This window comes from Amphiprion ocellaris, chromosome 5 (genome assembly GCF_022539595.1).
Source record: "Amphiprion ocellaris isolate individual 3 ecotype Okinawa chromosome 5, ASM2253959v1, whole genome shotgun sequence".
In the NCBI taxonomy this organism is placed as follows: Eukaryota; Metazoa; Chordata; class Actinopteri; family Pomacentridae; genus Amphiprion; species Amphiprion ocellaris.
In genome coordinates, this window is record NC_072770.1 from 26,643,242 (window position 1) to 26,668,593 (window position 25,352).

Consider the following 25,352-nt stretch of genomic DNA (forward strand, 5'->3'; position numbering starts at 1 on the left):
ATATACAGCATATATAAACAGATTTGGAACAGTGGCATATTGTCACACATGCAGTTTGACATAACAGAATTGCTAATACCTGAGGTAGCTGAGATCTGCAATAACATACAAGTAATGACTCAGTAACTTAACAAAGCCATTCTGAAAATAATGACAAACAAACGATATCTAATTGAATATTACAAGATCAACTAAATGCGTCACAGTGTCTTCTTGTTCTTGGTATTTTATAATTCAGATTTACATTTTAAAATTTGACTTACAAGGGTGTATTAATGGTTAATCATTTCTGCTGTTTTAGTAATCAATTAGATTCAGAATCCATTTTTGCCAAGTAGGTTTTCATTTATGAGGAATTTGACCCGGTGTGTTAATACAAAATACTAACAAGTAAAAACTTTAAAGATGATCTAAGGGGGGAAAAAGCAAGTGCAGCAAATCATAGTTATTATCAAGTAATACCGCCCTCTTTTATTTTGGTGTCATGACTTAGTTTTGTATATTTTATGAGGGGGATGACGACCTCTGTGGTTTAAAGCACCTGCTTTTTTTAGTTATTCGGTATCAGCTGCTAGTTTAGTCAGTGACGCTGGTCTGAAAAGAGCATTGCTGTTCTTGTTTAGCTTGTAAATCCAGACGTGGGCGGGCTAATTTTGTTAAACTCAAACGATATGAGGAAGGAGGCAGCAGCACACGATCATCTTAAAAGTCCACTCTTTGATGTAGGTGCGCAAGTGCGGCTTGTTTCGTTTCACAGCGTGTCGCGGACAGATTCTTCGAGATTAAAATGCAGCCGGTTCGAACACCGCCCTCACAACGGCCAAACTGTTCATAAAAACAACACTAGAAAACTATAACTATAAAACTGTTTATAATCTTTTTATTGTTGATAGACATTCTAAATAAAGAGACAAGCCTGTAACAGAGCTAAATATCAGGTCTGTAGTTGATTTTCAAAGTAACTTCCGGCCTTCCGGGTGTTTATTTCAAGCTGCCACACTCCGAGAATCCACATTGGCGACGTGATGACGCATTAAGCACATTGGCGCGGAAGTTTGTTTTGTAACTTCAGTGTTTTGTCTTCTGTCTGCTTGAAGTATGTCTTTCTTCTGTCGTTCTGATTTTTTTCGTCAGGCAACAACGTCTCATCGATATGTCGATACATGAATAAAGCATATTTTGTCGTAGTTGTTGAATTTTGGAGCTAGCAGGAGTCGTTAGCTGTAACGTTAGACGTTACAGGTGTCCAGTTGTTAGCTTGTTTTCCTTCCTGTGAATGCTAGCTTAGTTTAGCTTTTAACGTCTTTCTCGCCTTTATATTTCATCAGATGATGCGCAAACGAGGACGCTCCTCCGTGGAGAAAGGAGAGGGAGCTTCTACAAACACTAGTAAGTTTTATGAAGCCACACAACAGCTCATAGCTGCAGTAAATAACAGAAAGGACGAAACTGTGTACTAATACCTGAATGCCAGATGATTCAAAGCTGTATCACTTATCAATAATTACATTATTTATAAGTTCTCAAGTAAATATTTCTTCTTATAAATAATCCAAAAATGTAAACTTATTAGACCATATTGAAAATACAGGTCCCAAAGTAGAAACTCAGTGCAACAAAAGTCAATGAACCTTTGATCACTGGCACACAATTTAGAAAATCTGTGATCATCGAAACAAAATTGAGCACACTTGTGATTGCCAGTGAACATAATGTCGTGAACATGGCTATGAAACACCAGAACTTTCTTGGTTTGGGACCATTAATCTGTGTCTGTCTGCATCATGGCTCCAAATGGAAAAGAACTGCTAGTGGAACAGAAAAATCTAACTATGTATCTCCACATAGACTGAAGTGAATGCAGGAAAATTGATGAGCAGCTTCAAATCAGTTCAAACACAGTTGTAACAGTAATTAGGAGGTATAAAACGAGCCATAGTACCACTAATCAGAGCCACAGTGACCTCCTCTCAAAATGATGCCACGGACAGTGTACAATTTGCACAGTCTAGCTCTGCAAAACAGATGGATACGTGATGCAGACTTGGCACAGGGTTTATCATTGGAAATCAGAGTTTTTGTAACAGCTCCAACCATGTCAAAGACAGTGGATTGTGTCAGACTCTATAAATGCCATCCAGAAAAAAACAACAACAACTGTTGTTTGCTCTCTAGCACAAAATTGCAGCATTAAACTTTACAAAAGGGCATTAAAAGAAACATGGTTTATAAATCACATTCTTTCATCAGATGGGGTCATCGTAAATTTCATGAGCTCTAATGAAGTCCAACATGTTTGGCATAAATTGGTGCAGTACAGCCACAGTGAATGCATAGTCCTGGCAGTGGAATGTAACAGATGTTGGGGAGATGACATTTATAGATTTTTAGATATTGGTTGACAAGATGCTGAAGCGTGGCAGAAGTGCAATATTATGGTGTGATGACATTTTATTGCACTCTGCAGTTTCTAAAGCAGAAAAAAACCCCCAGAAAACTGTGACCTGTTAAAGTGTGTTGCTGGACTTGAATCCAATTGAACATTGTCCCAACATGTGGGACATTTTAAGAGAAAAATGTATGGGGATGCAATTTTGAATCATTGAATCAATTTGCATCAAATATAAATTTCATATTTAATGGATTCTGCATTGAGATTCCTTCATGTTGTACACTTCAGTACCAGGTTAGCCCTGCAATGTTCCTAACTTAACCATGGCATAATAAGAGCCAAGTTAGAAATGTCATCACACTGTACAATTTACACTGAGAGCAAAGTAAAATCTGTATTGTTAATGGAAATATTCTATATGAGAAGGTGTATAGTTGTTTTCCACAGGATTTGTTAATGTAAGGTTTATTCTCTGCTTCCCATAGAGGCAAAGAAGAGTCGCAGCACTGGTCGCCAACCTAAGGAAGCTGTTCCAGAAGAGACAAATGAAAGTGTGTTCAGCGTCTTTCTGAGGGAGGCAGGAGTCACCTTGAAGCCCTCTGGCACATCCAATGAGATTGGTAATCACGCTCAGTCAGTTTCAGAACATACCAGGTCAGTAAATGAAATCCGATGTTTACTTCCTTTGTCGTGTTTTCTTCTTCAGCTGTTGACCTAGTAGTTTTCCAGAAACGGATACGACAGCAGCTCCAGAAGAGTCCCAGGTACCCTAGTGTGAGTATCAACCCAGTCCTAATCCTGAATTAGACACAGAAATAAACTGATTTGTCACGGAGTTTGTTACTTATCCTTTTTGATCCTTTCATTGCTTAGATCATACAGGAATTCATCACTGACCTGGAATCTTATATTGAGAACTCGGACAGATTCAGAAACTGCCTCCTTCCCTGTGTTCCACAACTGGTTGATGGATACTCCAGGTAACTGTCATAAAGAGTCTGCTGTCAGTTGCTGTGTAACTCGCTCACTACTGACATGTTTTCCTCTGTGCTGCAGTTCTGCCAGCTCCTTCCAGGAAAGCCTGCTGCGTATGTTGTTGGGCATTGAGATGCTACAGGTATGATTTCCTCTATAAAGAACTGCATCACATTTTCACAAGGATTTTCTTGCTTTACCACGTGTAAAGAAGATGCAGATTATAATCATTAATCATCCTCTCCGTCTTGCAGACTTTGATCATTAACACGTTGCTCGAGAAACTCCCTGAATTCATGCTTGATGGGTTTGTGTTTAATTGGTTTATTTTACAAGTTTTAATACATTTATTGCACACATTTTTCGCTGTGTTTCCTTGGAATATGTTTCCAAGCTTAATCCTGTTCTGTACCTCACAGTGCTGCTGATGGAGGACTCAGTATTCCACGCATGATTATTAATCAGCTCAAATGGCTAGACAGAGTTGTAGACGCCAAGGTAATCATCTCTGTAGTGAAAGGTTGTGTTGCATCTCTGATCATCACAGCTATTAAAGTTATTTTTTGCTTCACTGTTCAGTTTGCCCCTGTAATCACGTATTTCATCTTCCCTATCAACCTCCATCATATCACCATCACATTCTTGACGGTGATGTGCTTCTTTCTTTATTGTGTTTCATCTCGCAGGAGTTGGCAGTGAAGCTCATGGAGCTGGTGTCGGTAGCACCAGTGGAGGTTCAGCGTGACATCATCACCAGTCTGCCAGAGATACTGGAAGACTCCCAGCACAACGATATAGCCAGGGAGCTCAAGTATGAACAGTAAATCTCTGTGACAGATCTGTTGTTCTTGTGCTTTAATGTGCAGGTTTAATGCTGCTGTTTTCATCCTTGCAGCTCTTTACTCCAAGAGAACACTCAATTGACCGTCCCCATCCTGGATGCCCTCTCTAGTCTCAACCTCAGTTCCTCCCTGCTGACGGAGGTAGCTAACGGACATCACATGCACACACGCTGTAAAAAATGTCAACTGTATATGTATATGTATATATATTTTTTATTATTTTTTTTAATTTTTTTAAAAAAAAACATTAGTATCACAGAACAAATGTCTTAATTTACAAAAACAAAACTAAACAAAAAAAACTGGTCAAAACTTTTGCTAATGTCCACATCAGGAATCTCTATTTTTATACATATTAATCTGTTCTTCTACAATGTTTGATCATAAAATGACACTTTCTTTAGAGTATTTAAGTCAGTAAAAACAGATATTTACCATTATTTGAAAAACATTTTAAGTATATTAAGATTAAAAATGGTAAATAAAAATAGTTTATTTTACAGATTTTCCCTGTTTTGTTAAATTACAGATAATCACTAGTAAAATCGCAATGTATTAATTTACAAAAACAAACAGCAAAAAAAAAAAAAAAAAAAACTGGTCAAAACTATTACTAATGTCCACATCAAGAATCTATTTTTATAAATATTAATCTGTTCTTCTACAATGTTTGATCATAAAATGACACTTTTTTTAGAGTATTTAAAGTAAAAACAGATATTTACCATTATTTGAAAAGCGTTTTAAATATATTAAGATTAAAAAATGGTTAAAAAAGAAATTATTTTACAGAATTTCCCTGTTTTGTTTAATTCCAGATAATACCTCATAAAATCACAGAAAAAGTACCCATAAAATAAAGATCAGGCAAAAACTATAAATTATGTCCACCCTAATATCTGTATTATTGCAAATAATCATTCTATTACCGTGTGTGGCCATAAAATTTACAAAATCCACCAAATCTAATCATTTTACAGATGCTACTTGTTATTTTTACAGTTTTTAATGTTACAGTATTACCTTGTTTTTAGCATATTTTTTTCTGGCAGATTTTCCCTTTTTTTTGCATGAATTTTTATTTTTTATTTTTACAGTGCACAAATGCACACGCATGTTGACGCGTTGTTTTCTGCTACCGTCTGCTCCCTCAGGTCCGTGGAGCTGTTATGGCCACATTAGCTGCTGTACAACTGGAGGATCTGCCTGTGGTGGTCAAGTTCATCCTGCACTCTGTGTCAGCCTCTGATGCATATGAGGTCAAGCTCTGAAGGATTTAGAAAACATAGTATTGACGCTAATTCTTTTGTTATCATAGAACATTTATTTTGAAATCAATTACCATGGCAAGTGTTTCTTTGTGTTCAGGTGGTGTGTAATCTTCGTAAAAAACTAGAGCTGGAGCAGTGTGTTCTTCCTGCCGTGCTGCAGGCCTCTCAGAGCCGCATCAAGAATAAAGGAGCAGCAGCGTAAGATAACACACATTCAGATTCAGCTACAGCTCAATATCAAAACTTGCAGCCCGGAACCCATTTTGATGATGTGATCTAATAAGTCTGTTTCTGGATTAGGAGTGCTTCCACAGCAGCAGCTGGCAGCAGCCAGGACAGCGTTGTGTTGATTCTGGACTGCATCAAGTCAGCAGTGCGATTCCAGAAATCCATTTCTGAGGCTTGGCTCAAGGTGTCACATTAATTAGTTCTGAATCCCTCTTGCCTTATGGATTATTTTGATAGATTTCTTTCAGTTACTATTGAGTGATAATTCCTTTCATATTAATTTCACTTACTTTTACTGTATTTTATTATTAGGCGATAGAGTCTGTGGAAGAAGTGGAGGATCACAAGGTGAGTTCAATGTGTTCCAGATGAACACTGATGGGAGGGTTTGGGCCCAATATGGGTGGAGATTGAAGGCCTTTATGATTTAGAAATTACTTGGTAATTAGTAGTACAATTTTGGAAACAATGTGTTCAGGAAGTCTGGCTAATTGTAGCGACATTGTGTCATCCATGTCTCCTGCTCATACACTATCAGTCAAAAGTTTGTACACACCTTCTCATTTAATGGTTTTTCTTTATTTTCATGACTATTTACATTATAGATTCTCACAGAAGACATCAAAGCTATGAAAAAGCACATATGGAAATATGTAGGAAACAAAAAAGTGTGAAATAAGTCAAAACATGTTTTATGTGTTAGATTCTTCAAAATAGCCACCCTTTGCTTTGGTTACTGCTTTGCACACTCTTTGGTGACTTTCAGTGATACTCATATTAGGTCCCATTGTCTAAATCACAATTTGCTTGCATATATATTAAATGTTCAATACTATCCCTTGGCTGTATTTAATATCACAAAGAATAATGTCAGAGAAAGATGAGTAATGGACCTTTCAATGATGAGGATTTCCCACAGGAGGGAAATTTGCTGTGTTTCAGCAGCAAAGAGGGTAGAGCTCAAATGTAGGGACATCAGTAGAGAAATAAAAGTATAAATGATCAAATACACATGAATACAGTTGATGTACAGAAACTTCCATATGTAGATCAGATATTAGCACATTGAGTATCGCTGTTATAGATCATTTTTTGATTTCACCAGTCTGATGTTTCAAGCTATAAAGAAGCACTATTATGTGTAGATGCACTGAGATGATTGTTTATTCTGATAATCTGTTGATTATCCATTGCTTATTATTCATTTATTATAAAAAAAAAGTTGGATTTGGTGAAAATACGACATTTTGAAATGGAGGACATTCCTCAACAACGTTTTTATGTCTCATGTTTTTTTTTTTTAATATGTGACTGTATATCTTTCTCTCACCATGTCAGGTGATAGATCTGCTGGTGCTGTTCATCCTCCACTCCACCAACGCCAACCAGAGCCGGCGGGGGGCAGAGAGAGTGCTGAAGGTCAAAGTGAGGACTGGCCTCATCCAAGAGTCTCTGCTGCAGAAAACCTTCAGGGACTACGCCCAGGTGGGTCAACCTGAGGACGTGCAAGCTCAAACACAGCAACTCTAGCACTATTTTTATGCTGTTGCAGTAATAAAAATGTGCTTTATGTATTGCTGATTACGTTGTAGGTCATGCGAGGTTACTTCCCCTCCATCTTGGCTCTGGCTCAGAGTTTGTTGCGCTCCCCTGACCCCTGCGTGGTGCCTTTTGGTGGACACATGTACCAACACTCATTCACTGCGTTTGATTCTTACTGCCATCAGGTGGGTTTGGGATTAAATCTGAGCATATTTGAGTGTTTCTGAGTGCCTTGGTTAGATTCTACTTTGTTGTTTTCTATTTTGCAGGAGGTGGTGGGCTCTCTAGTGACCCATGTGTGTAGTGGTGTGAATGGGGAGGTGGACATGGCTCTGGAGCTGCTCTGTGGTCTAGTCACTGAAAAACCTGCAGAAATGGCCCTGTATGCTGTTTTTGTCAAGGTAATGAGATGACATATGTTTTGACTGCTAGTCCAAGCAAACATGACAGTGTCTCAACATTGTGTTTGGATTAGTTTTCAACCGTTTATGATATCTGACACAGGGAATCTTGGATTACATGGACAACCTCACGCCCCAGCAGATTCGGAGACTCTTTCACCTTCTGAGCAGACTGGCTTTTGGGCAGCAGCAGCAAGGATCTCACATCCAGGTGCAGAATCACACATTCAGAGGACAAAGAGCAGCTCATACGCCAAATCCTTTTTCTGCCTGTTCTTGCTGTCCTTTGTCTACTCACCTGTCAATATTGTTTTTTCCCCTCAGGATGACATGCACATAGTGATCCGCAAACAGCTTTCCAGCACTGTGCCTAAGTACAAACGTATCGGCATCATCGGCGCTGTGATGATAGTGGGCAGCATGGCGGCCTCCAGGTAAGAGCTGTTTCTCACACATCAGATAAACGCTATTTTTCTTGTTCAGTCTGTGATTTCATCTCTCTATGTCCTGATCTCGCTCTGTTTTCTCCGCTCTCATCCCATCCCATCCCAGCCCGAAAGGGAAAGGATCACAGAATGGGTCATTGCCCCAGGAGACGTTCAGACAGGTACTTATTAGACAATTAAGAACCAGAACAAACTTTATGTATGCTGCAGGTCCTGATCTTTCATTTATTTGCTTTTTAAAATTTGTTCTTTTTTTATTTCAGTGCCACTTCAGATTAGGAATTTAAGCCTTTTTAAAATTATTATTTCAGCTTCAAAAACTTATACAGTCATATTCCCAATTTTGTCTGCAGTATCTAAATAAATACATATAGATATTTACCAAAAGTAAGACTGACTGGCTTTGCTTCAGCTTAGACTAATAATTGTCATAGTTTAAATAAAACCAAATTAGAAGGATAAGAAAAGAACAACCAAACCACAAAAAATGAAAACAATAAAAAAATAAAACAAACACTTGTGGTGTGAGTGTTTGTGTATGCACCAAAAGGTAAAATGATTTAGGAAGGCAAATATGCAGGTATGATGAACTAATTTTGATCTTTTCACTGTCTTAGGACGACCACAGAAGGGCTCTACCTTTTAATACAAATAGCTTTTTGGAGTCAAACGGAGTAGTTATTTGTTCTGTCTGATATATTTTCCAGACCTTCTCAGTCCATACAGTATGCTAGGAGAGAAATTTTTAATACCATAATTATAATGTATTTGATAGCTGCTGTTGGCAATATTTGTAAAAATTCTTTATTCTTTCATTGGTGCATTGCAGTATCAGGTCCACCTCTGCCCCTTTTGGTTCTTTGTGAAATTTTGATGTAATAAAATAGTGCCTTCTCCCAAAATATTGCCAATTTTTGTAACACGATTTCTCCAGCATTTATTATTATTATTATTATTATTATTATTATTATTGTTATTATTATTATTATTATTATTATTATTATTATTATTATTATTATTATTATTATTATTATTATTATTATTATTATTATTATTATTATTATTATTTATAAAGTGTGTTAAGCCCATTTTAGCCACTATTTCTGGTGTCAAAAAAATGTCATAATTACTTTCCTTTTGTATTCCTTCTATGTTTTTGAAGTGGTTGTTAGATGTTCTCCAGTGTATATTTCTTGCACCATGTCCTGTGATGTTTCTGTATCGACATTTCAGTTTCCCACCTTTATGTTATCTTCAGTGTATCATTCAAAACCTGCCACAGAACATTTGGTAACATTCTCATCCTGATTAGGATTTACTAGTCAGTTATAGCAGCTATAGACATTAGATAATGACTTTTTGTGTATTTCTGTTCTAGTTTTAATGTTGGTGTAGGAAAACATACAAAAGCCTGTGACTAAAATTCTCATTAAAAGCATTTATTTTATTTTAAAGAGTTAAGAACCTGGCTTTAGCACTTCATTTAGAATTTTTGACATCTTCTTCATTTTATTTTAACTAAAAACAATGCTAAATCAAGTGTAATTGCCTGTATCTTATGATAATAGCATTAATATTTGCTACCAGATGGGGCTGGAATCGCATTAGGACTTCCTCAGGGGTAGTTCAATTAGTAAGGGATGATATCTTTGTATCTATACATATATATCCAGCCAAATACTTCGTAAGCAACTTGTGACATTGGAAGAAATAATTTCTCTGCTGTAGTCAGTGTGAAATATTATCATATTCTTTATTGTTGTACTTGAGAATATCTACTGTACTTGAAAATCACTTCTGTTGCAAATGTTTTGATCTTTCAATATATTCTATCTGGCCTGTTGCAGGTAACAGCTCTGTTGGAGCTGGTGAAGTCGAGTAGTGAAAGCTCACCTGAGGCTGCAGCTCTGTACTATGATGAACTGGCCAACTTGATTTCGAACGCAACCCTGGACCCACAAGTGCAGGTGTGTCTCCAACGGCTCTTTTATTTTTTGATGTTTTTAGTGAAATACATTGTAGAGACCCTTCCTGTCATGCAGTCTCCTTTTTAAGATGAAGTTGTACTGGGATTAAGCCTTCTTGTGTGATTATCTTCCTCCTGCTGACAGGAAATGATTGGAAGTAGCGTCCTAGAGGACTTCCAGGATGACTTTATAGTGGACCTTGGGCCGGAAATAAGAGGGTTAGTGATGAACAGTTTGTGTTAATGCTTAAATATTGAAGCACATTAATAATATTTATCTGGTATCATTGATCCCCTCCTGTCTACTTGTTTCAGCTCCTTCCCCTTTCCAGCCTGTGTGATGTACAAACTGGATGAGGGGGAGAGTCAGTCAGAGATTGTCATCAACCTGTTGCCTGTGCTGGTCCAAGACCTCCAAAACAAAGGAGAGCAGCAAAATCAAACCAAGAAGGCACAAAAGTCAGTCACACAACTTCTACCATCTCTAACCAGTTCTGATGAATAACAGATGTTTAATCAATATAGTATTTCACTTGCAGTAATGTCAAATTTACAGTTGCACTTGTGTAGTTATATTTCAAACAGATATGTAATCAGTGAGATTTGTTTTCTGTATCTTGTTGGGGCAGGCGAGTGTCTCCGCTCTGTTTGTCTCCATTTTTTCGCCTCCTGAGACTTTGTGAGCAGAAACAGCATCAAGGAGACCTGGAGGAGATTGATGGCCTTCTGGGTAAGAGGGAGGAAGTGACAAATTACTTGTGGACACCAGTCTGTTTTTGTTTTTTATGGTTTTTAAGCTATTTACGCCTGTGTGTTTACATTTGCTGCGTCACAGGTTGCCCTCTGATCGTAACGGACATGGATGTAGTAGAAAAAGTGGCGAGCCTGTCCAAAGCTGAGAGGGAGTTTCTTTGTACTTTGCTCTTTCACACCATCAACTGGTTCAGAGAGGTAATTGCGTCTCAGTGTTGAATGCAGTTCATATGTTTAAGTATAAGATCTGTGACTAAAGCTGTGTACGTTCTTACAGGTCATAAATGGATTTTGTGGAGTAAAAGAAATTGAGATGAAGATGAAAGTGATGACTCGCCTGCAGAATATCACCTACCTTCAGACACTGTTGGAAAGGGCTCTGGCAGGTGTGTTTTTGATGCAGCAGTAGATCTCAAAACTCTCTTTATTATGCAGCAATATGTCAGTTTTACTGAAACGTTTAAAAATCTAATGTTGTTTAATTTGTGTTTCAGCAACACCTGGCTACGTTCCACCTGTTTCCAACTTTGATGGAGAAAGCGCAGATGGGATCGTGCCTAGTTCCATGGCCCCTGTGAACAAGGCAAAGAAAGGTAATGACTTACTCTCGGATGCTGGAGAGGGTTTCATCAAAAACTGCTGGGATGAAGTACAATAATATCTTAAAAACATATCTTTGCTCTAAGTCGCTGTTGTACAATAAACTAGCATCATCCTTCTGTGACAGTTTCTGTCAGACAAATTTAAAACTCAGGATGAAAAGACATTGGGAGAACAAGCTTTTCTTTTTGGTTACCCAAGAGTTGAATTCCACCCAAATGATTAGTTGCCGAGAAAGGAACAGCGAATACAGCAGTGTTTTTCTGAAAAGTTCAAAGATTTTCAACTAAAACGCCTGCAGTTGCCACATGAAACGGGCTGAGTGCTTTGCTTTTTCTCTAGGCAGCCATGTACGCTCTCTTGTCACTGGGGATATGAAACAAAGATGCCTAGAAAAAAATACTGCACGAGCACACAGCCTGCATAATGAATTTGTACAATTAATTGTCTAACTCACACATGTTGTTTAGATGGTGCAGGAAAGAAGAGGAAGGCCCCTGGTAGGAATTCCTCAGAAAGCAGCTCTCAGCCCGAGGAAGCGACTGAAGCTGATGAAACTCAGCAGGTAAACATCTATCTCTTACATGGTTCTGTGTTAAATATGCACAGGAGCTAAAGTGTGATTTTTCTTGTGCTGAAGGAGCAGCCAGAGAAGGAGAAAGAAAAGGAGATCCGGCCAGGTGTCAGTCTGGCGTCCTACAGACCGTTTTTCAGGGAGCTGGACATGGAAGTCCTGAGCGTTCTGCAGTGTGGTTTGCTGTCGCGCTCGCTGCTGGACTCTGAGCTCCACACCAATGTAAGAAAACAAATCAGAAGGTTTCTTTTTCTTAAAAAACAGAGTATTATCCAACCAACATGTTTCCCACTTTTGAGAAGAAGGCACATTTGTTTGGAAATTAATTATTTTATGCCATTTAGAGCTGATTTTAATGTGTTGCACACATTTGTGTATGGAAGTCATCAATATAATATTTTTTACATTACAAAGGTGCGAGAGGAGGTTCTGCTGGGCCCTGCTGAGCTCGTCTTCCTGCTGGAGGATATGCTTCGCAAACTGGACTTTAGTCTTACAGCTGCCCCTGCCAAGAGAGCCCCTTTCCTCAAGGTACACATGAAAGGAACAAAAAACACTTGAAAATTGAATGTAACAATTTGCACACTTTCGGTTGGTATCTGTTTATACATTGTTGAATCCATGATTGTTTTCCTAGATTTTCAGATGGAGGAAAGTAAATTAAGGTGATTTAAATGTGTCCTTTATAGTCTATAGATAATATACTATGAAGCTCTGAGTTTCAACAGCACGTATTCACAACCGTATTAAACTATAATAACTGTAACATGCAACTTAATGAAATGTATTTTTGTGTAGGGAAGGGCCGATAAAAGTGTGGGCTTCTCCCACCTACAACAGAGGAGCTCCAAGGATATTGCCTCCTGTTGTGTAGAGCTGATGCCAGCCCTCTGCTCACACCTGGAGAACTGCCACAACCATTTTCAGGTATGAAATCAAACACTCTCTGGGCTTTTTAGAAGAAAGTTCCAACCCCTCCAAGTCTCTAAACAGAATTCCCTCATATGCACTTGTGCATTTACAGACTCTGCTGTCTGAGAACAATGGCGTTGTGGACGGACCAGCCACAGATGAGCAAGAGTACCAGTTACTGTCATCAGGCTACCAGCTGCTCCTGCAGGTTCTGAACACCACCTTCAGCTGGTGAGTACAACCATCACCACCGACTTTCATCTCAGGAGAAATCTGTTTGGTTGAAGCTTGAGAGTCTTCGAAGTGTCAGTCTGTCTCTTGCTGATATTATCTTTGTTCCTTCAGGTCTGGATTTAGTCAGCCAGGACAGCGCAGCTTATTGAAGAAGGCGCTGGGAGTTTTGGCTGGACGACTCAAAGAAGGAGGAGCTGAGTTGACCATGGAACAGCTTGTAAAGTGAGTAATGAAGTTTAAGAGCCATAGAAGAAAAACTGATGTATGCAATTATTTTTACTTTGAAACTGCTTCATCTTTGGTGACTCATAATGCCACAGAACAACAACAAAAAAAATCATACCCAGCTCTCTAAACAAAAAGCAGAATGCTCTCCAGTGAGCTCTATGTACTGGGACTGTTTAGCATTAGGCCCATTCTGTTTATTTGCATTTGTGTATGATGATAAAATAAACATCTTTATGTATGCGTTTGTTTTCTTCAGACACAGTTACGAGTACTTGCTGAACTTCCGCAGCACAATGCCGAATCTCAGCACAGCGCTGAGTCTTTCCCAGCTTCTGTGCACTTTGTCTGAGAAAGGAGGGAGTTCTGCAGCCTACAGAGAGCAGACCGGTCAGGCTGATGTGTTACCTCATTTTTATTCACTTATCTGCAGTCCAATAGAGTGTGATGATAATTGGCTAATTTCTCTTCCTAGCTTCCCTTGCACGACGTTTCCTCAGCCAAGACTGGGTGACAGCCAGCGGAGAGAAGGAGCGAGGGGCCAAATTCAACGAAGCCCTTCACAGTCTGCTGAGGTGAGTCTGCATGTCATTAATGGCACTTTAGTACATGAAATCCAAATGTAGAATCAATGGAAGACAACTGAAGTGATTGTTAGAGCATAACTGGTAGACTGGCACTGCAGTTTATCACACACTATAAGAAACTGCAGATCATGAATGCCAAAAAAAGGCTAATTTAGAAAATGATTTATTACTAGAACAATATGTTGCTATGGTTGTAGTTATTTATATGGATTTTTTAAAAAGTTAGAACTTCCATACAACAGACTAGCAGGTTCAAATTCAGAACCTTCTTACTGTAAGGCGACAGTGACCATGATATTATGGTGATTAATCACATTAATGGAACTGTTTGTAGGACTTATTGGCATCTAGCAGTGATTTTTCAGAATGCAGCCAACTGACTACTTCTGTCACTCTCAAGCCAGCCCCTTTTTGGTCTGTACCTGGCTACAGTAGAAACACGACAGCACAACATGGATACAATGCATTGATTGATAATTACAAATACTATATTTCATGTCTGCTTATATTAAACCAAACACACAGGTTATCAAAGGGTTTTAAACTGATTTGTAGAATAAATATCATAGTGCTGAGTAATTCTTTACTATCTTTGTTGTTTTATTGGTATGTGTCATGTTTTTTGAAATCCAAACTGCCTGTGGAAGCTATTTTTGTCTGTCTAGTTGGTGAGCTGTCCATAAATAGACCATACAAGTAGATGTGTGAATGAGAGTGACTCAGTCATCATGAATTAAGTCGATCAACAGTTCTATTAGTTTCATAACACTGTGATCTCAACACATTTATGTTCAACTTTACAGGAATGGCTAAAGTAAGATACTTTCTGTTGATGCATGGACTGAAACTCCCTACCTGGGCACATTTTAAAGCACATAGTCGCTGTTTCACAACATTTCTAACCACGTATTATTATAGCTGTGAACAAGCATTAACCTTTTTCAGAAATTTTCGTCTTTTCTCATGTTTCTGCAGCATCTACCTGGAACATGTTGATGATGTTCTGACAGCATTGGAAGAAATTGCCAAAAAAGGAATGCAAGAGCTTATCAATATGTCGAAAGATGAGAGCTCTACCTCCTGGCCCACTCTCAACAGGTAGACCCTTACAATCAACCTAACCCTAACCCTAACCCTTTATTTAGCTACCTTGGAGTCAAACACTGATGGAAAGTATATACATTATACTTGAGTACAATTTTGAGCCACTTGTGCTTTATTTTTGAGTAGTTACATTCTATGCTACTTTATACTTCCACTTCATTTTAGAGGGTGATATTGTGCCTTCTACTTCACAACATTTAGTTAACAGCTTTAGATTTTACACAGTGGAGAATATAAGAAACTTTTAAAATATAACACACGATTAAAGATTAAACCAGTGGCATTTGTAGCTTCTGTGAGAAGTGTGTAGTCATGGTCACATTTGGGATATCTGAGTTGTTAACAGCTCTACCAAATAGTGATTTTCCCTCTAAACTTCTCAATTGGTTTCATTTCAGTCATTGTGCAAATTAGTTAATATCTCACCAAAAAACTTTTTAAAAGTTCCAAAGATTTACAAACTTTGTAATTTAATTTTTCTTCTTGAGACCTGTTAGATTTATCTGCTGTCCCTGTATGTAAAACTGAATATAAAATAGTGCAAATAGCTGCACCTGTAGCAGCTCCAACAATAACATGCTGCTGACACACTGATGCTTCACTATTAATATTTTAATAATGTCATATTTAATAATACCTCAGTCAGAGGGACCAAACCAATACTTTTACTTTAATAATGCAACTACAGTTTGCCTTTACTACTTAAAAGCTTTTACTTAGGTGGAATTTTTAATGCTTGAGTTTTACTTGTAATGGAGTATTATTACATTGCCATATTGGTACTTGTACTTTAGTAATAGACCTGAATATTTTTTTTCCACTGGTGAAATGTAACATTGCTTTAGCTAAGCAGCTACACAGATCCATGTGCTTTTAGATCCTGCTTTTGTGGTAACAGCAGCACCAGGGAGTACTGAGCTACATTCTCATATAACTGTAATTGTAGTAAATTAGCACAAAACAAAACAGTTTATTCTGCCATTTTTATATTATAACTCTGCCGTTCACTCCTCCGTTATTTTGTCTTTTTCTTCAGGCAGACTTTCCTGGTGTTCTACAAAGTGATGATGGCAGAGCTGGAGAAAGCTGTGCGGAAGATTCCTGCTGGCAAAATGAGCGACAACACTGAGGTCAGCCACTAGGTGTCATAGTATTCATTATGTTCTCCTGTATGCACTGTAAGTCAGTGTAATCTGACCCACAAAGCACTACTGTTCTACTAGAAAATTGCTAATCTGCAGTTATTTGTCATTTTCTTTATAAGTGAAGCTTTCAACTGGGAGAACATTTCGGAATGTGCAGTATAAACTCATAATTAAGAGCATTTCTAATAGTCTTTCTGGGTGATGCACATAAATGAGGCAACATAACTAATGTCTTTCTTCTAGGCTCAGAGTGTGAAACTGCTGACGTGGACTCTGGCTGTCCGAGATTTTCACATCATGGTCAACCTAGTTAAGGTACTGTATAACTGCTAGCACGGTCATAAAGCTGTAAATATCTATCAAACTGACTCTTACTGTGGACCAAGCATACTTACAACAATCAACTATAAGGACAGATGATCAGTAATACTACCACTGACAGATCTTATTTTTACTTCATCTTTTTTATTATTTTAGCACATCTTTGTGTTAGTTTCATCTTATTTGTCCTGTGATCTTCTTCCAGATATTTGATTCTAGACCGGTGCTCAATGTGTGCTTAAAGGTGAGTTGGTTCTGCATGTTGAATAGGATTTGCCATAACAGTTGTGACCTTGTATTAACTTATTGTAATGTTGTGATTGATAGTATGGGCGCCTTTTCCTGGAGTCTTTCCTGAAGTTGGGGATGCCACTACTGGACTACAGTTTCAAAAGACACAAGGTAGACATTAAATACTGTCCCTGCAACAGCCAAAGCCATTTTGAAAGTGTGTTTATAGTCTCTCCTCCAGTCCATAGTATCCTTTCACAGTTATTAATTCTGTTGGATGTTTGTACATCACTGTACAGAATGGTGTATGAATGGAGTCTGACACCACACGACTGTCAGATTTATCTGCTGGAAGACGAAAGTAGTTAATTGCTGTGCTTAATGTGATTACTACTAGACTAGAACGTGTGTGTGTGTGTAGTTGGTCCCCAAAATATCACTGAGACTAGAACCTGTGAGTAGTGTGTCAGCCTGGTTCAAAGACTTCAACAAAACAGGGAGACAACAAACTGTGTGGTGACTCAAATAGTTTTATTTTAAGGTAGTTTTATTTGGGACTTGTAGGTGCTGATAAACAGGTGTTAAATTGCAAACTTGGGGAATAGTCCTGCTGATTTTTCCAGTAATTCAGATGATGTGTGTTTTACAACTGCACATTGCTTCAGTGTTCACGTGTTCATGCATTAAATTTCCCTTGCATGTAATATGCACAATCAATTGGGGGAAAAAAAACAACAACAAAGGGTTTGAGTGTACTAGTGGCATACTGATTTCAAACACCAACCATATAACAGTAGCGTCCTATTTTTTTGTTATTGGAGTTTACAGAATATGTGTGACCCTCAATGGAAGGCAGCATTTTGGATGTGGGAGCTTATTTTTACTCACCACTGTTGCTTCCATGCCATTGCGGCAGCTTTTTTCTTCAGTACATATTGTTGATGCATTCTATGAAATTTCACATCAACTCCCTGCAAGTCACAAGAGGAAGTGGAAGATTTTTAGAAGAGGGAAAAAAGCAAGATCATTGCATTAAATTGAAATAGTTGGTACAATGTCCCCATCATTCAAACATCTGGATCTTACACAAAGAAAGGAATTCTAAATTCTAGGAATTTAAGACACAAAAACCATTGCATAGATGTAGGCCTGCTAGTAATAGCAATTTTTCATGAGATTGTTCTCTTAACAATTTAACCAATTAAGTTATTAGTCTAAGCAAATAATTTTCCTTCAAGAAAAGAAAGCAGTGATGTTATTTTTACAAAATATTTAATTTTATAATGCAGTACAGTGTAAAATGTAATCAAGTGTTTACATATTAAAGAGGAAAACTGGGTTTAAATGGGGTGGGGGAGACAGATAGCACAGGCAGGTGTGTCTAGGCAATCTATGTTATTGCAGCTGTGCTCTCACTAAAGCTTCAAATCACACTGGCTGATTATATTTATATGCTTCTAGATAGGATTCTAGACATGACTGTTGAATTTTACTTGATGTCTTAGTTGAAAAACTCTAATTTCTGGTTACCAGTATGTTCATTTAATACGTAAGAAGCCTGTAGGTAGACATGTCCCATAATTAATATTAACCTAAATAAAAACAAAGTTACTCATCAATATAAGACAAGTGACATTAACGACATTTAAGGAGCTCCCTCTAAAAGAACGTGAAAATAAGTTTTGTTGCAGAGCTGCATAAGACTACAACAAGCTTTCAGACAACGAGTTGGTGGCAATAAAAAACCATGTTTATTTATAAAAACAAAGCAAAAATGCATCCAACAGTATACCCTGTATGTCAGCATGTCAGCAGTGCAGAACATCTATAGGTGTGTTTATATGTGTGTGTGTCTGTGTGTGAACATCTTACAGAGAAGAGCAGCTCCTGTCAGAGAGAAAAACATGGTTTTTATAGGCAGAGCACACTGAACCCAGAAGGATGTAGATTAGTGGGTTAGTGAGATATGTTGAGCCTACAGTCAGAGTTTTCAGTAACACCAAGATGGATCTCTGCTAGATCTCCATGGTAACTGATGCTACATAGCTAACCTGATCCGGACCAAGTTTTGTTCAGAGTTTAGATTTAAATCGTGTGTTCGAAGCATCTCCCTTTAACCAAAACGTTTATTGGCGACTCTCTTCGAGCAACACAGATTCTCTCCTGATGATATACGTTGTATCTGCAAACCTGTTGATCTGTACCACTGAAATACTTTGGACATTGTGTGACAAGGGGAAATGTCTGCTGTGAAAAAAGACTGACTGTATGTGATGCATTGTATCTTCAAGGAGGATGTCCAGAGCTTGCTGAAAACCTTCCAGCTCAGCACTCGTCAGCTCCATCACATGTGTGGACATTCTAAGGTGGCTAGAAATCTTCAGATTCTTGCTCATTCCTGTGTAATTATTGCACGCACTGTTGCCAAATGTGCTACTCAGGGAGAACAATATTCTGCTGAATTATAGAAAATTAACTGTGCAGTGCATATGTTAATCCTCAGGAGCTCTGTCACTCACTGCCCTTATCATAAATATTATGGTGCTCAGATTCACCAGGATACCAGCTTGACCAACCATGTACCAGCCCTGAAGAAGAGCCTGGAGCTGTTTGTGTACAGGGTGAAGGCCACGCTGACACTCAACAACTGTCAGGAGGCCTTTTGGATCGGTAACCTGAAGAATCGCAACCTGAAGGTAAAACACTATTGAACTTGTATTACTGAACTTGGTGCTGTTTCAGTTATCCCAATAACATATTGTATCCTGCAGGGTGAAGAGATCCTCTCTCAGAGGTCTCAAGAAAGTGATGATGATGAAGAGGAGGAGGGGCAGCAACGTTCACCACAAGCACAGGAACTGTCTGAAGATGAGGTACTTTTTAGTTGTAAAAAGAAACAAATCTGAAACATGAATTGTGTTTTGTTGCTTGTGATTATTAGATTGGAATCTGCTGACAATGATTTAAAGTGAAGATGATATGTGTCACATTTTGAGAACTAAAACATGGCTAAAAGCAACAGAGCCCACCTAACATTTATTAATAATCTGTGCAAACTTTGTTTTAAGTAAAGATGAACCGTATTGAGTTTTAAAACAACCAACTGGGAAGATTTTTTTATAGACTTAGGAGCATTTAAAAAAAATAGCTTTATAAATTATTCAATCAAATGACAAAAGCTTTAGATGATAACAATACATGTTTTATTTTAAGGAATAAGCGGTACACAGTAGTCATACAGTCAACTATGTAAGAGGTTCAAACTGCCTCCTCTCACTGCTGCTCAGTCAGTCATTACTCGCTGAAGTTTAAACCATCCTTGACGGTTGAAAGGCAGTTGAAACTGTAGAGGGCAGCGGCGCTGATAAGATAAGTGATGGACTTCTCTAGCAAGCTAATGATTAGTGGGCAACACAGTTAACAGGGAAACTGTCTGATAAGGTGTCAGTCCAGAGACCCTGTGTTTCCAGTAGTCACTGCACTTCTAACACGTTTCCAGTTAATGCTGTTTTATGCAAGCATGTTCATAACCTCAAATATTCGTGCTTGACAAATGTTTCTCATGTGTTTTCCTGCAGGACCAGGAGAGTGACTCTGAGGGAATTAAGAAGATTAACAGAGCAGAAGATCCGGATCCAGACGACACAGATGACTCTGAGTAATGCATTCTGTCTAACAAAACAATAAACTGTTTTTGGGATAAACCCCAGTTCCAAAGCAACTTTTCAGGTTTTGTAGAGTTTTAGTTGCTTTGTATATGAGCACTTTCTGCATTTACAAAATACTTCAACTCAGAGGAAAATGGGCAAGTATGACATCACAAATACACATTTAATCACAGTTCTCATATTCTTGTATTTATGGCAATAATGCCATGAGAACATTTTTAAAAAATCAATACATTTTTATATTTCTGCAATACCTTTTTCTGTTGAGGATAAAACATTAAAGATTATATTACATTTTGTCACACTAGGTTTAGTTTTGAAAAAAAAGTGTTGTATGCTATATTTGTTTGTCACCAAAATAAAATATGGATTTGTCATTCAGTATTAAAGACACTTCATGTGCCTTTTTTGACATGAATAATTCATTTAAGATTATTACCACATAAGTTATTCTCAGAAAATAGATTGTATAATTGTAATCAGCTTTGATACTGAAACTAAATTAAAAAAATTATGAAGTTGTTATATTTTTAAATCTCAAAGCCATTGTCTATTCTAGATTGTGTGTCAAGGACAACAACTAGTCCTTTCTTCACAGTTTTTTCGTAGCTGCACTTTTAATTGATAAAAAAAGTGATTGGTGGCATGTTACAGTAGTAGACCATTTTTCCTTTCACATTTCAAGTATTTTCTCAAACTAAGCAGAAATTAGACAACTAGACAAGCCTGGGAAAACAACACGGCACTACACTTATTAAACACTACGATCTTTGTTCCTGGCAAATCCCATAAAGAGGGACAGCACTGATTAGTATAAGCTTTAAATGAAAGAAAACTACATCTTTGATACTTTCATGTGAAAACAAAACTTGAGTCGAATAAACATGCGTAATGGTAGAATAGACATTTCCTGTTGAAGTAATTTAACCACACGTTACTTCATCATAGTCTGTAAAACTGAAACTGATGTAGAAGAATTACATTTTTAGTAAAATATTTCTTACATTGTAAAGAAGCGTGTTTAAAATACAAACTGACCTGACGTGCTGTAGTCTGTGTAGGAAACTCCTGTTTGTTGTTTACAAAATTATACAGGCTTTTCAAATGCTTGTGTATCAGTTCTCTGTGACAAATCCGGGGGGTTACAGGATTAGGCTGATTTTGCAGGGTTATAAGAGGACATCTATTAAAACATTATAGCCTAAAGCACAGACGTCGTCTACAGGCCGTGTGTGGTTTCTTATTTAACAGAGCATCACTGCAGTACATTGTGTTTTTAGTTTTCTTTCGGCCCTTTTTTAGAGTTGGACACTTTGTACTTCAGTAGAAGGCAGGATAGACGATTGATTTAGCCTTGATTTTTGACATGGTAACCCACATTTAACATTAAAAGTGTTCGGGTTAATGTTTGTGCCAACAACTCTGAGATACAAACAGAATTAGGCAGGCACACAAAATACATTGTAATACAATAGTAAAGCTCATTTTAACAAATGTGGAATATATTGTGTAACCCTCAATCCCACTTCTGGCCCATAAAACAAAATGGCAACAGGCCTCAGCAATATCTGTCCTCTAGAGGACTCTTGAAAGAGTTAAGGAGTAGGCAAAATTAAGGAGGTGACCTACTTTGGTTTTGAAGGAAAATCCACCCTGAAACAGCATTAACATGTACTGTTCCAAGCTGTTTAAACACAAATATCAACTTTCTCAAGCCTCTGTCTCCCTTAACTGGATATCAAAGATAAACATGAACTGATGGTTTCATCTTTATAGAGGTGGTCTTTCGACGCTGAATCTGTGGCTTCTTGGTGACTGCTTTTCTCTAAGTTATACCTGCATTAATCAACATGAATGCATTAACCACTATAACTGTATGATGGAGATCTTCAGAACTTTAAGACTGAACATGTGATCCAAAACAGAGCCTTAGTATAATCAACAATTATACTAAAAAATCTAAACCATGCTCTGTTCAGGTGTTTGCTCTGATTCTAGATCATAGGACCTTATGTGTGCTTATCAGCTTGTATTGGTATTTTGTTTTTTTTTTTGTCCCTAGTGCCCAAGTTTTTGTTCTTGTCTTTGTCTTCTGTGTTTTATGGTCCTTGCACGCAGTCCAATCATGTCGTGCTCAGATTTAGCTTCTGTTTCAGTCAATATTTTGTCCTTCATAGATTTCCTACAGTACTTTGATGAACCACTGTTCGACTCCATAGTCCCTAAAAGCAGCGCTGAAAGCTGACGGCACAAACACGCCTTAGATCGGCCTGAATACATAATTTACAGAGAGAGGAAATTAGCATGAAAACGTTGTTATGAGACATAAAACAAACAAAAAGTAATAGTTTATTTGTTCAGTTATTTTTCTACTGAAACCCTAGGCTGAACCATAATGATACGTAGAGGGGGGTGAATTTGCCATTAATGCGTATGCTTTTTTCTCTAACTAAGTTTAACAAAGCTCAAATGGACTAATATACATTGATTAGAGTATGTTAAACGAAGGTTTGATATTGTAATGGTGTAGTTTGTAAATGCAAAGTAGTCTTTTGGTTAACACATTAACGCCTCCCCTGTGGAGTGATTAGAATGGTCTATCCGGGAAGCGTGTTCCACTGTTTGGGGAAATACCGTAAACAAACTGGCTTCAGTCTACTTGAACGACTGTCTTGTCTTTCGATTTAACACTGACTTTTGAATAAGTACGTTGTCCACGCCGTCGCTCGAAGCTTCAGGACCATAGTCCCGGTGTATTCAACTCGGAGGGAGGACGTTTAGCTCGGACACATTTTGCGAATTGCCCTGACTGCAGCGGTGCAGCTTTCAGAGACCATGTCTGATTTATTTGTGGTGCTGCTGATAATTGCTCTCCTGGTGTGTCTCATTGTGACAGTCGGGGGCTTACTGCTGTACTCGGGGCTCCTGACAGAGGTGGTTATTAAGACCGGACCACCTCCCATCAAAAATGTTACCTTTGCTTATAAGTTCAAAGAGGGATCATACAAGGACTGCGGTACAGCCTACACAGAGAGCTGCAGCATTGGGCCAAAGCTGACCTCCATCGCTGTCTTCTACGATGACCCCAAGCAGGTGAGACCCAGCACCTTACAGTGCACCGCTGAACCACACAGCCCTCACACTGTGTTTACACTTGACCTTATGACATAACTACAAAAACCTGATGTACTTTGTTACCTGATAAGATGTTACAGTTGGTGAGATATGTTCTGTTTGACCTGGACAGAGTCCTAAAGGTCACTCACAAGTTCACATAGTCATTTAAAACTCCAGTTTCATAATTGTCGCACCATTTCTCCCAGTGTCTGATGAACTGGGATTGTGTGTGAAGTGTTCTTAGTCCTTAACACCTTAATTTTTTTGTAAAAATGTAAGTGAAGTGTGCTGCAGCTGTTAATCGATTTATCGGTTATTTGCCAATTATTAGACTAACTGTCAACTGTTATAACAATCAGTTGGAGTCATTTCTTGGGAAAAAAGTCACAACTTCACAAATTTTGTTTTGTTTACTCCTCTGTGATAGTAACCTGAATATCTTTTGATTGAGGACAACATGTCATCTTAACATTTTTCACAATTTTCTGACATTTTAAAGACCAAACAACAAATGTAATAATTCAGTAAATGATTGGCAGATTAATCAACAACAAAAATAGTCATTAGTAGCTTTTCACAACTCTCACAGTGGTTGCACTCCCACCTGTCACTTAGTAGTAGTTCAATTTATCATATCATTGATTTCTTGATAAATTTTTGATCTTTTAAAATGTTCTCATCACAGTTTTCCAGAGCCGGAGGTTGCATCCTAAAACTGCTCATTTTGTCCTGCCAAAAGTTCCAAAATCATGAAATATTTCATGTAGCGTTAGCAGCAAATAATCATGTTTGAGAAGTTGATAAGTTTTAGAAGTTTTGCACAAGTTTTTCACAAAGTGTGAGTGTATTTCAACTTATCAACCATCCCGTCCCAAAGTCTTGGAGATATAGGATAGTAATGTGTTGCGTCAGTAGCTATAATTCAGTGTAATTCAGCATGTATAACTCAAAGGGTTAAATGTATAAACTACCTTTCGAAGGAACTGAGCCTGAATGATGAAACCAGTCAGCTGTTCAGTGCCACGTTGCACTGTTGATATTTTTTCCCCTCTCATCTGTGGCTCCAGGGTGCTTCAGCATTTGTCTGCTTCTGACTCAAAGATTATAACCAGACACCAGACAAGAAGGGCACACACAGCCTCCTCACATGTGTCTGAGGAAAGCTGACAGATGTCTGAAAATGTACCACTTTCTGGTGTGGCCTGAATGAATATGGCATTACATTCACTATCCAGATGCAAGAAGCAGTGAATCTCCTTTTGTCATACTGATCCAAAACCAGGTTTCACTTAAATGGGTCATTCCTCAACTGAGATCTGTGGCTGTTTCCTGCTTTCATTCGACATACCGCTGTTCATTACAAGCTGTGTTTTTAGTCAACATACTATGTCTGCACAACAGCTGCTTGTTAGATGGGAATGTTTATTGAGTTCCCAGCTGACGTGGAAAGAGTTTGCACACAAGCAGTGTGTGCAGAGTCATATTTAACAGTTGCACATTATGGCCTATATATAGCTTATACCATGACTAATAGCAAAGCTAAATGTACAACTGTTTTCCTGTTTCTCTGTGTTATATTGTGTCAATTCTGCTGACATTTGACTTTGTTATGGTTGGGCGAGTTAAGCCATCTGACAAACAGTGCAGCAAAATAGAAGCATTTGGCAAAAGCCAAAAGTTCAGTTTGTATGGTGGCAAGGAACAGAGTCACTGAGCCTGTGTCTAAGTCGCAGCTTTTCTTCATAAACCAGCCACTGGCCCATAACATCATTTAGTTATTCTTTGTGGGATAAAGAATGTGGCACACAGGCAGGACTG

General features: G+C 38.1%; 2 protein-coding genes across 2 annotated transcripts in view; both read left to right on the plus strand.

Moving 5' to 3' along the window:
- The first annotated feature begins 1,021 nt into the window (after positions 1 to 1,021).
- Positions 1,022 to 20,806, plus strand: fancd2 (FA complementation group D2). Its single transcript, XM_023290299.3, has 44 exons — positions 1,022 to 1,096; positions 1,329 to 1,389; positions 2,878 to 3,012; positions 3,099 to 3,166; positions 3,266 to 3,372; positions 3,449 to 3,509; positions 3,622 to 3,674; positions 3,787 to 3,865; positions 4,054 to 4,178; positions 4,263 to 4,350; positions 5,364 to 5,468; positions 5,578 to 5,678; positions 5,781 to 5,892; positions 6,021 to 6,056; positions 7,047 to 7,193; positions 7,301 to 7,435; positions 7,520 to 7,651; positions 7,755 to 7,862; positions 7,976 to 8,085; positions 8,204 to 8,258; positions 9,945 to 10,064; positions 10,209 to 10,282; positions 10,379 to 10,522; positions 10,693 to 10,793; positions 10,899 to 11,014; positions 11,094 to 11,202; positions 11,311 to 11,409; positions 11,887 to 11,981; positions 12,057 to 12,212; positions 12,405 to 12,521; positions 12,789 to 12,917; positions 13,015 to 13,133; positions 13,248 to 13,358; positions 13,621 to 13,751; positions 13,837 to 13,936; positions 14,924 to 15,046; positions 16,089 to 16,182; positions 16,441 to 16,512; positions 16,724 to 16,762; positions 16,846 to 16,920; positions 19,041 to 19,115; positions 19,299 to 19,445; positions 19,521 to 19,622; positions 20,328 to 20,806. Exons 2-44 carry the CDS (start codon positions 1,329 to 1,331, stop codon positions 20,409 to 20,411), a joined length of 4,350 nt encoding a protein of 1,449 aa, XP_023146067.2. The 5' UTR covers positions 1,022 to 1,096; the 3' UTR covers positions 20,412 to 20,806.
- Positions 20,807 to 23,028: 2,222 nt separating this feature from the next.
- tex264a (testis expressed 264, ER-phagy receptor a) overlaps positions 23,029 to 25,352 on the plus strand; it is an 82,592-nt gene continuing 80,268 nt past the window's right edge. Inside the window, exon 1 of the mRNA XM_055010918.1 lies at positions 23,029 to 23,510. Within this exon, the coding sequence (XP_054866893.1) occupies positions 23,253 to 23,510 (258 nt within the window). The 5' untranslated portion in view covers positions 23,029 to 23,252. The remainder of the gene's footprint in view (positions 23,511 to 25,352) is intronic.

Excerpts from the sequence above, each read along its gene's own strand:
- fancd2 (XM_023290299.3), top strand. The coding sequence starts at position 1,329 with ATGATGCGCAAACGAGGACGCTCCTCCGTGGAGAAAGGAGAGGGAGCT. Across the intron at positions 6,057-7,046 it reads AAGAAGTGGAGGATCACAAG|GTGATAGATCTGCTGGTGCT; the intron begins GTGAGTTCAATG and ends TCACCATGTCAG. Across the intron at positions 10,065-10,208 it reads CCCTGGACCCACAAGTGCAG|GAAATGATTGGAAGTAGCGT; the intron begins GTGTGTCTCCAA and ends TCCTGCTGACAG.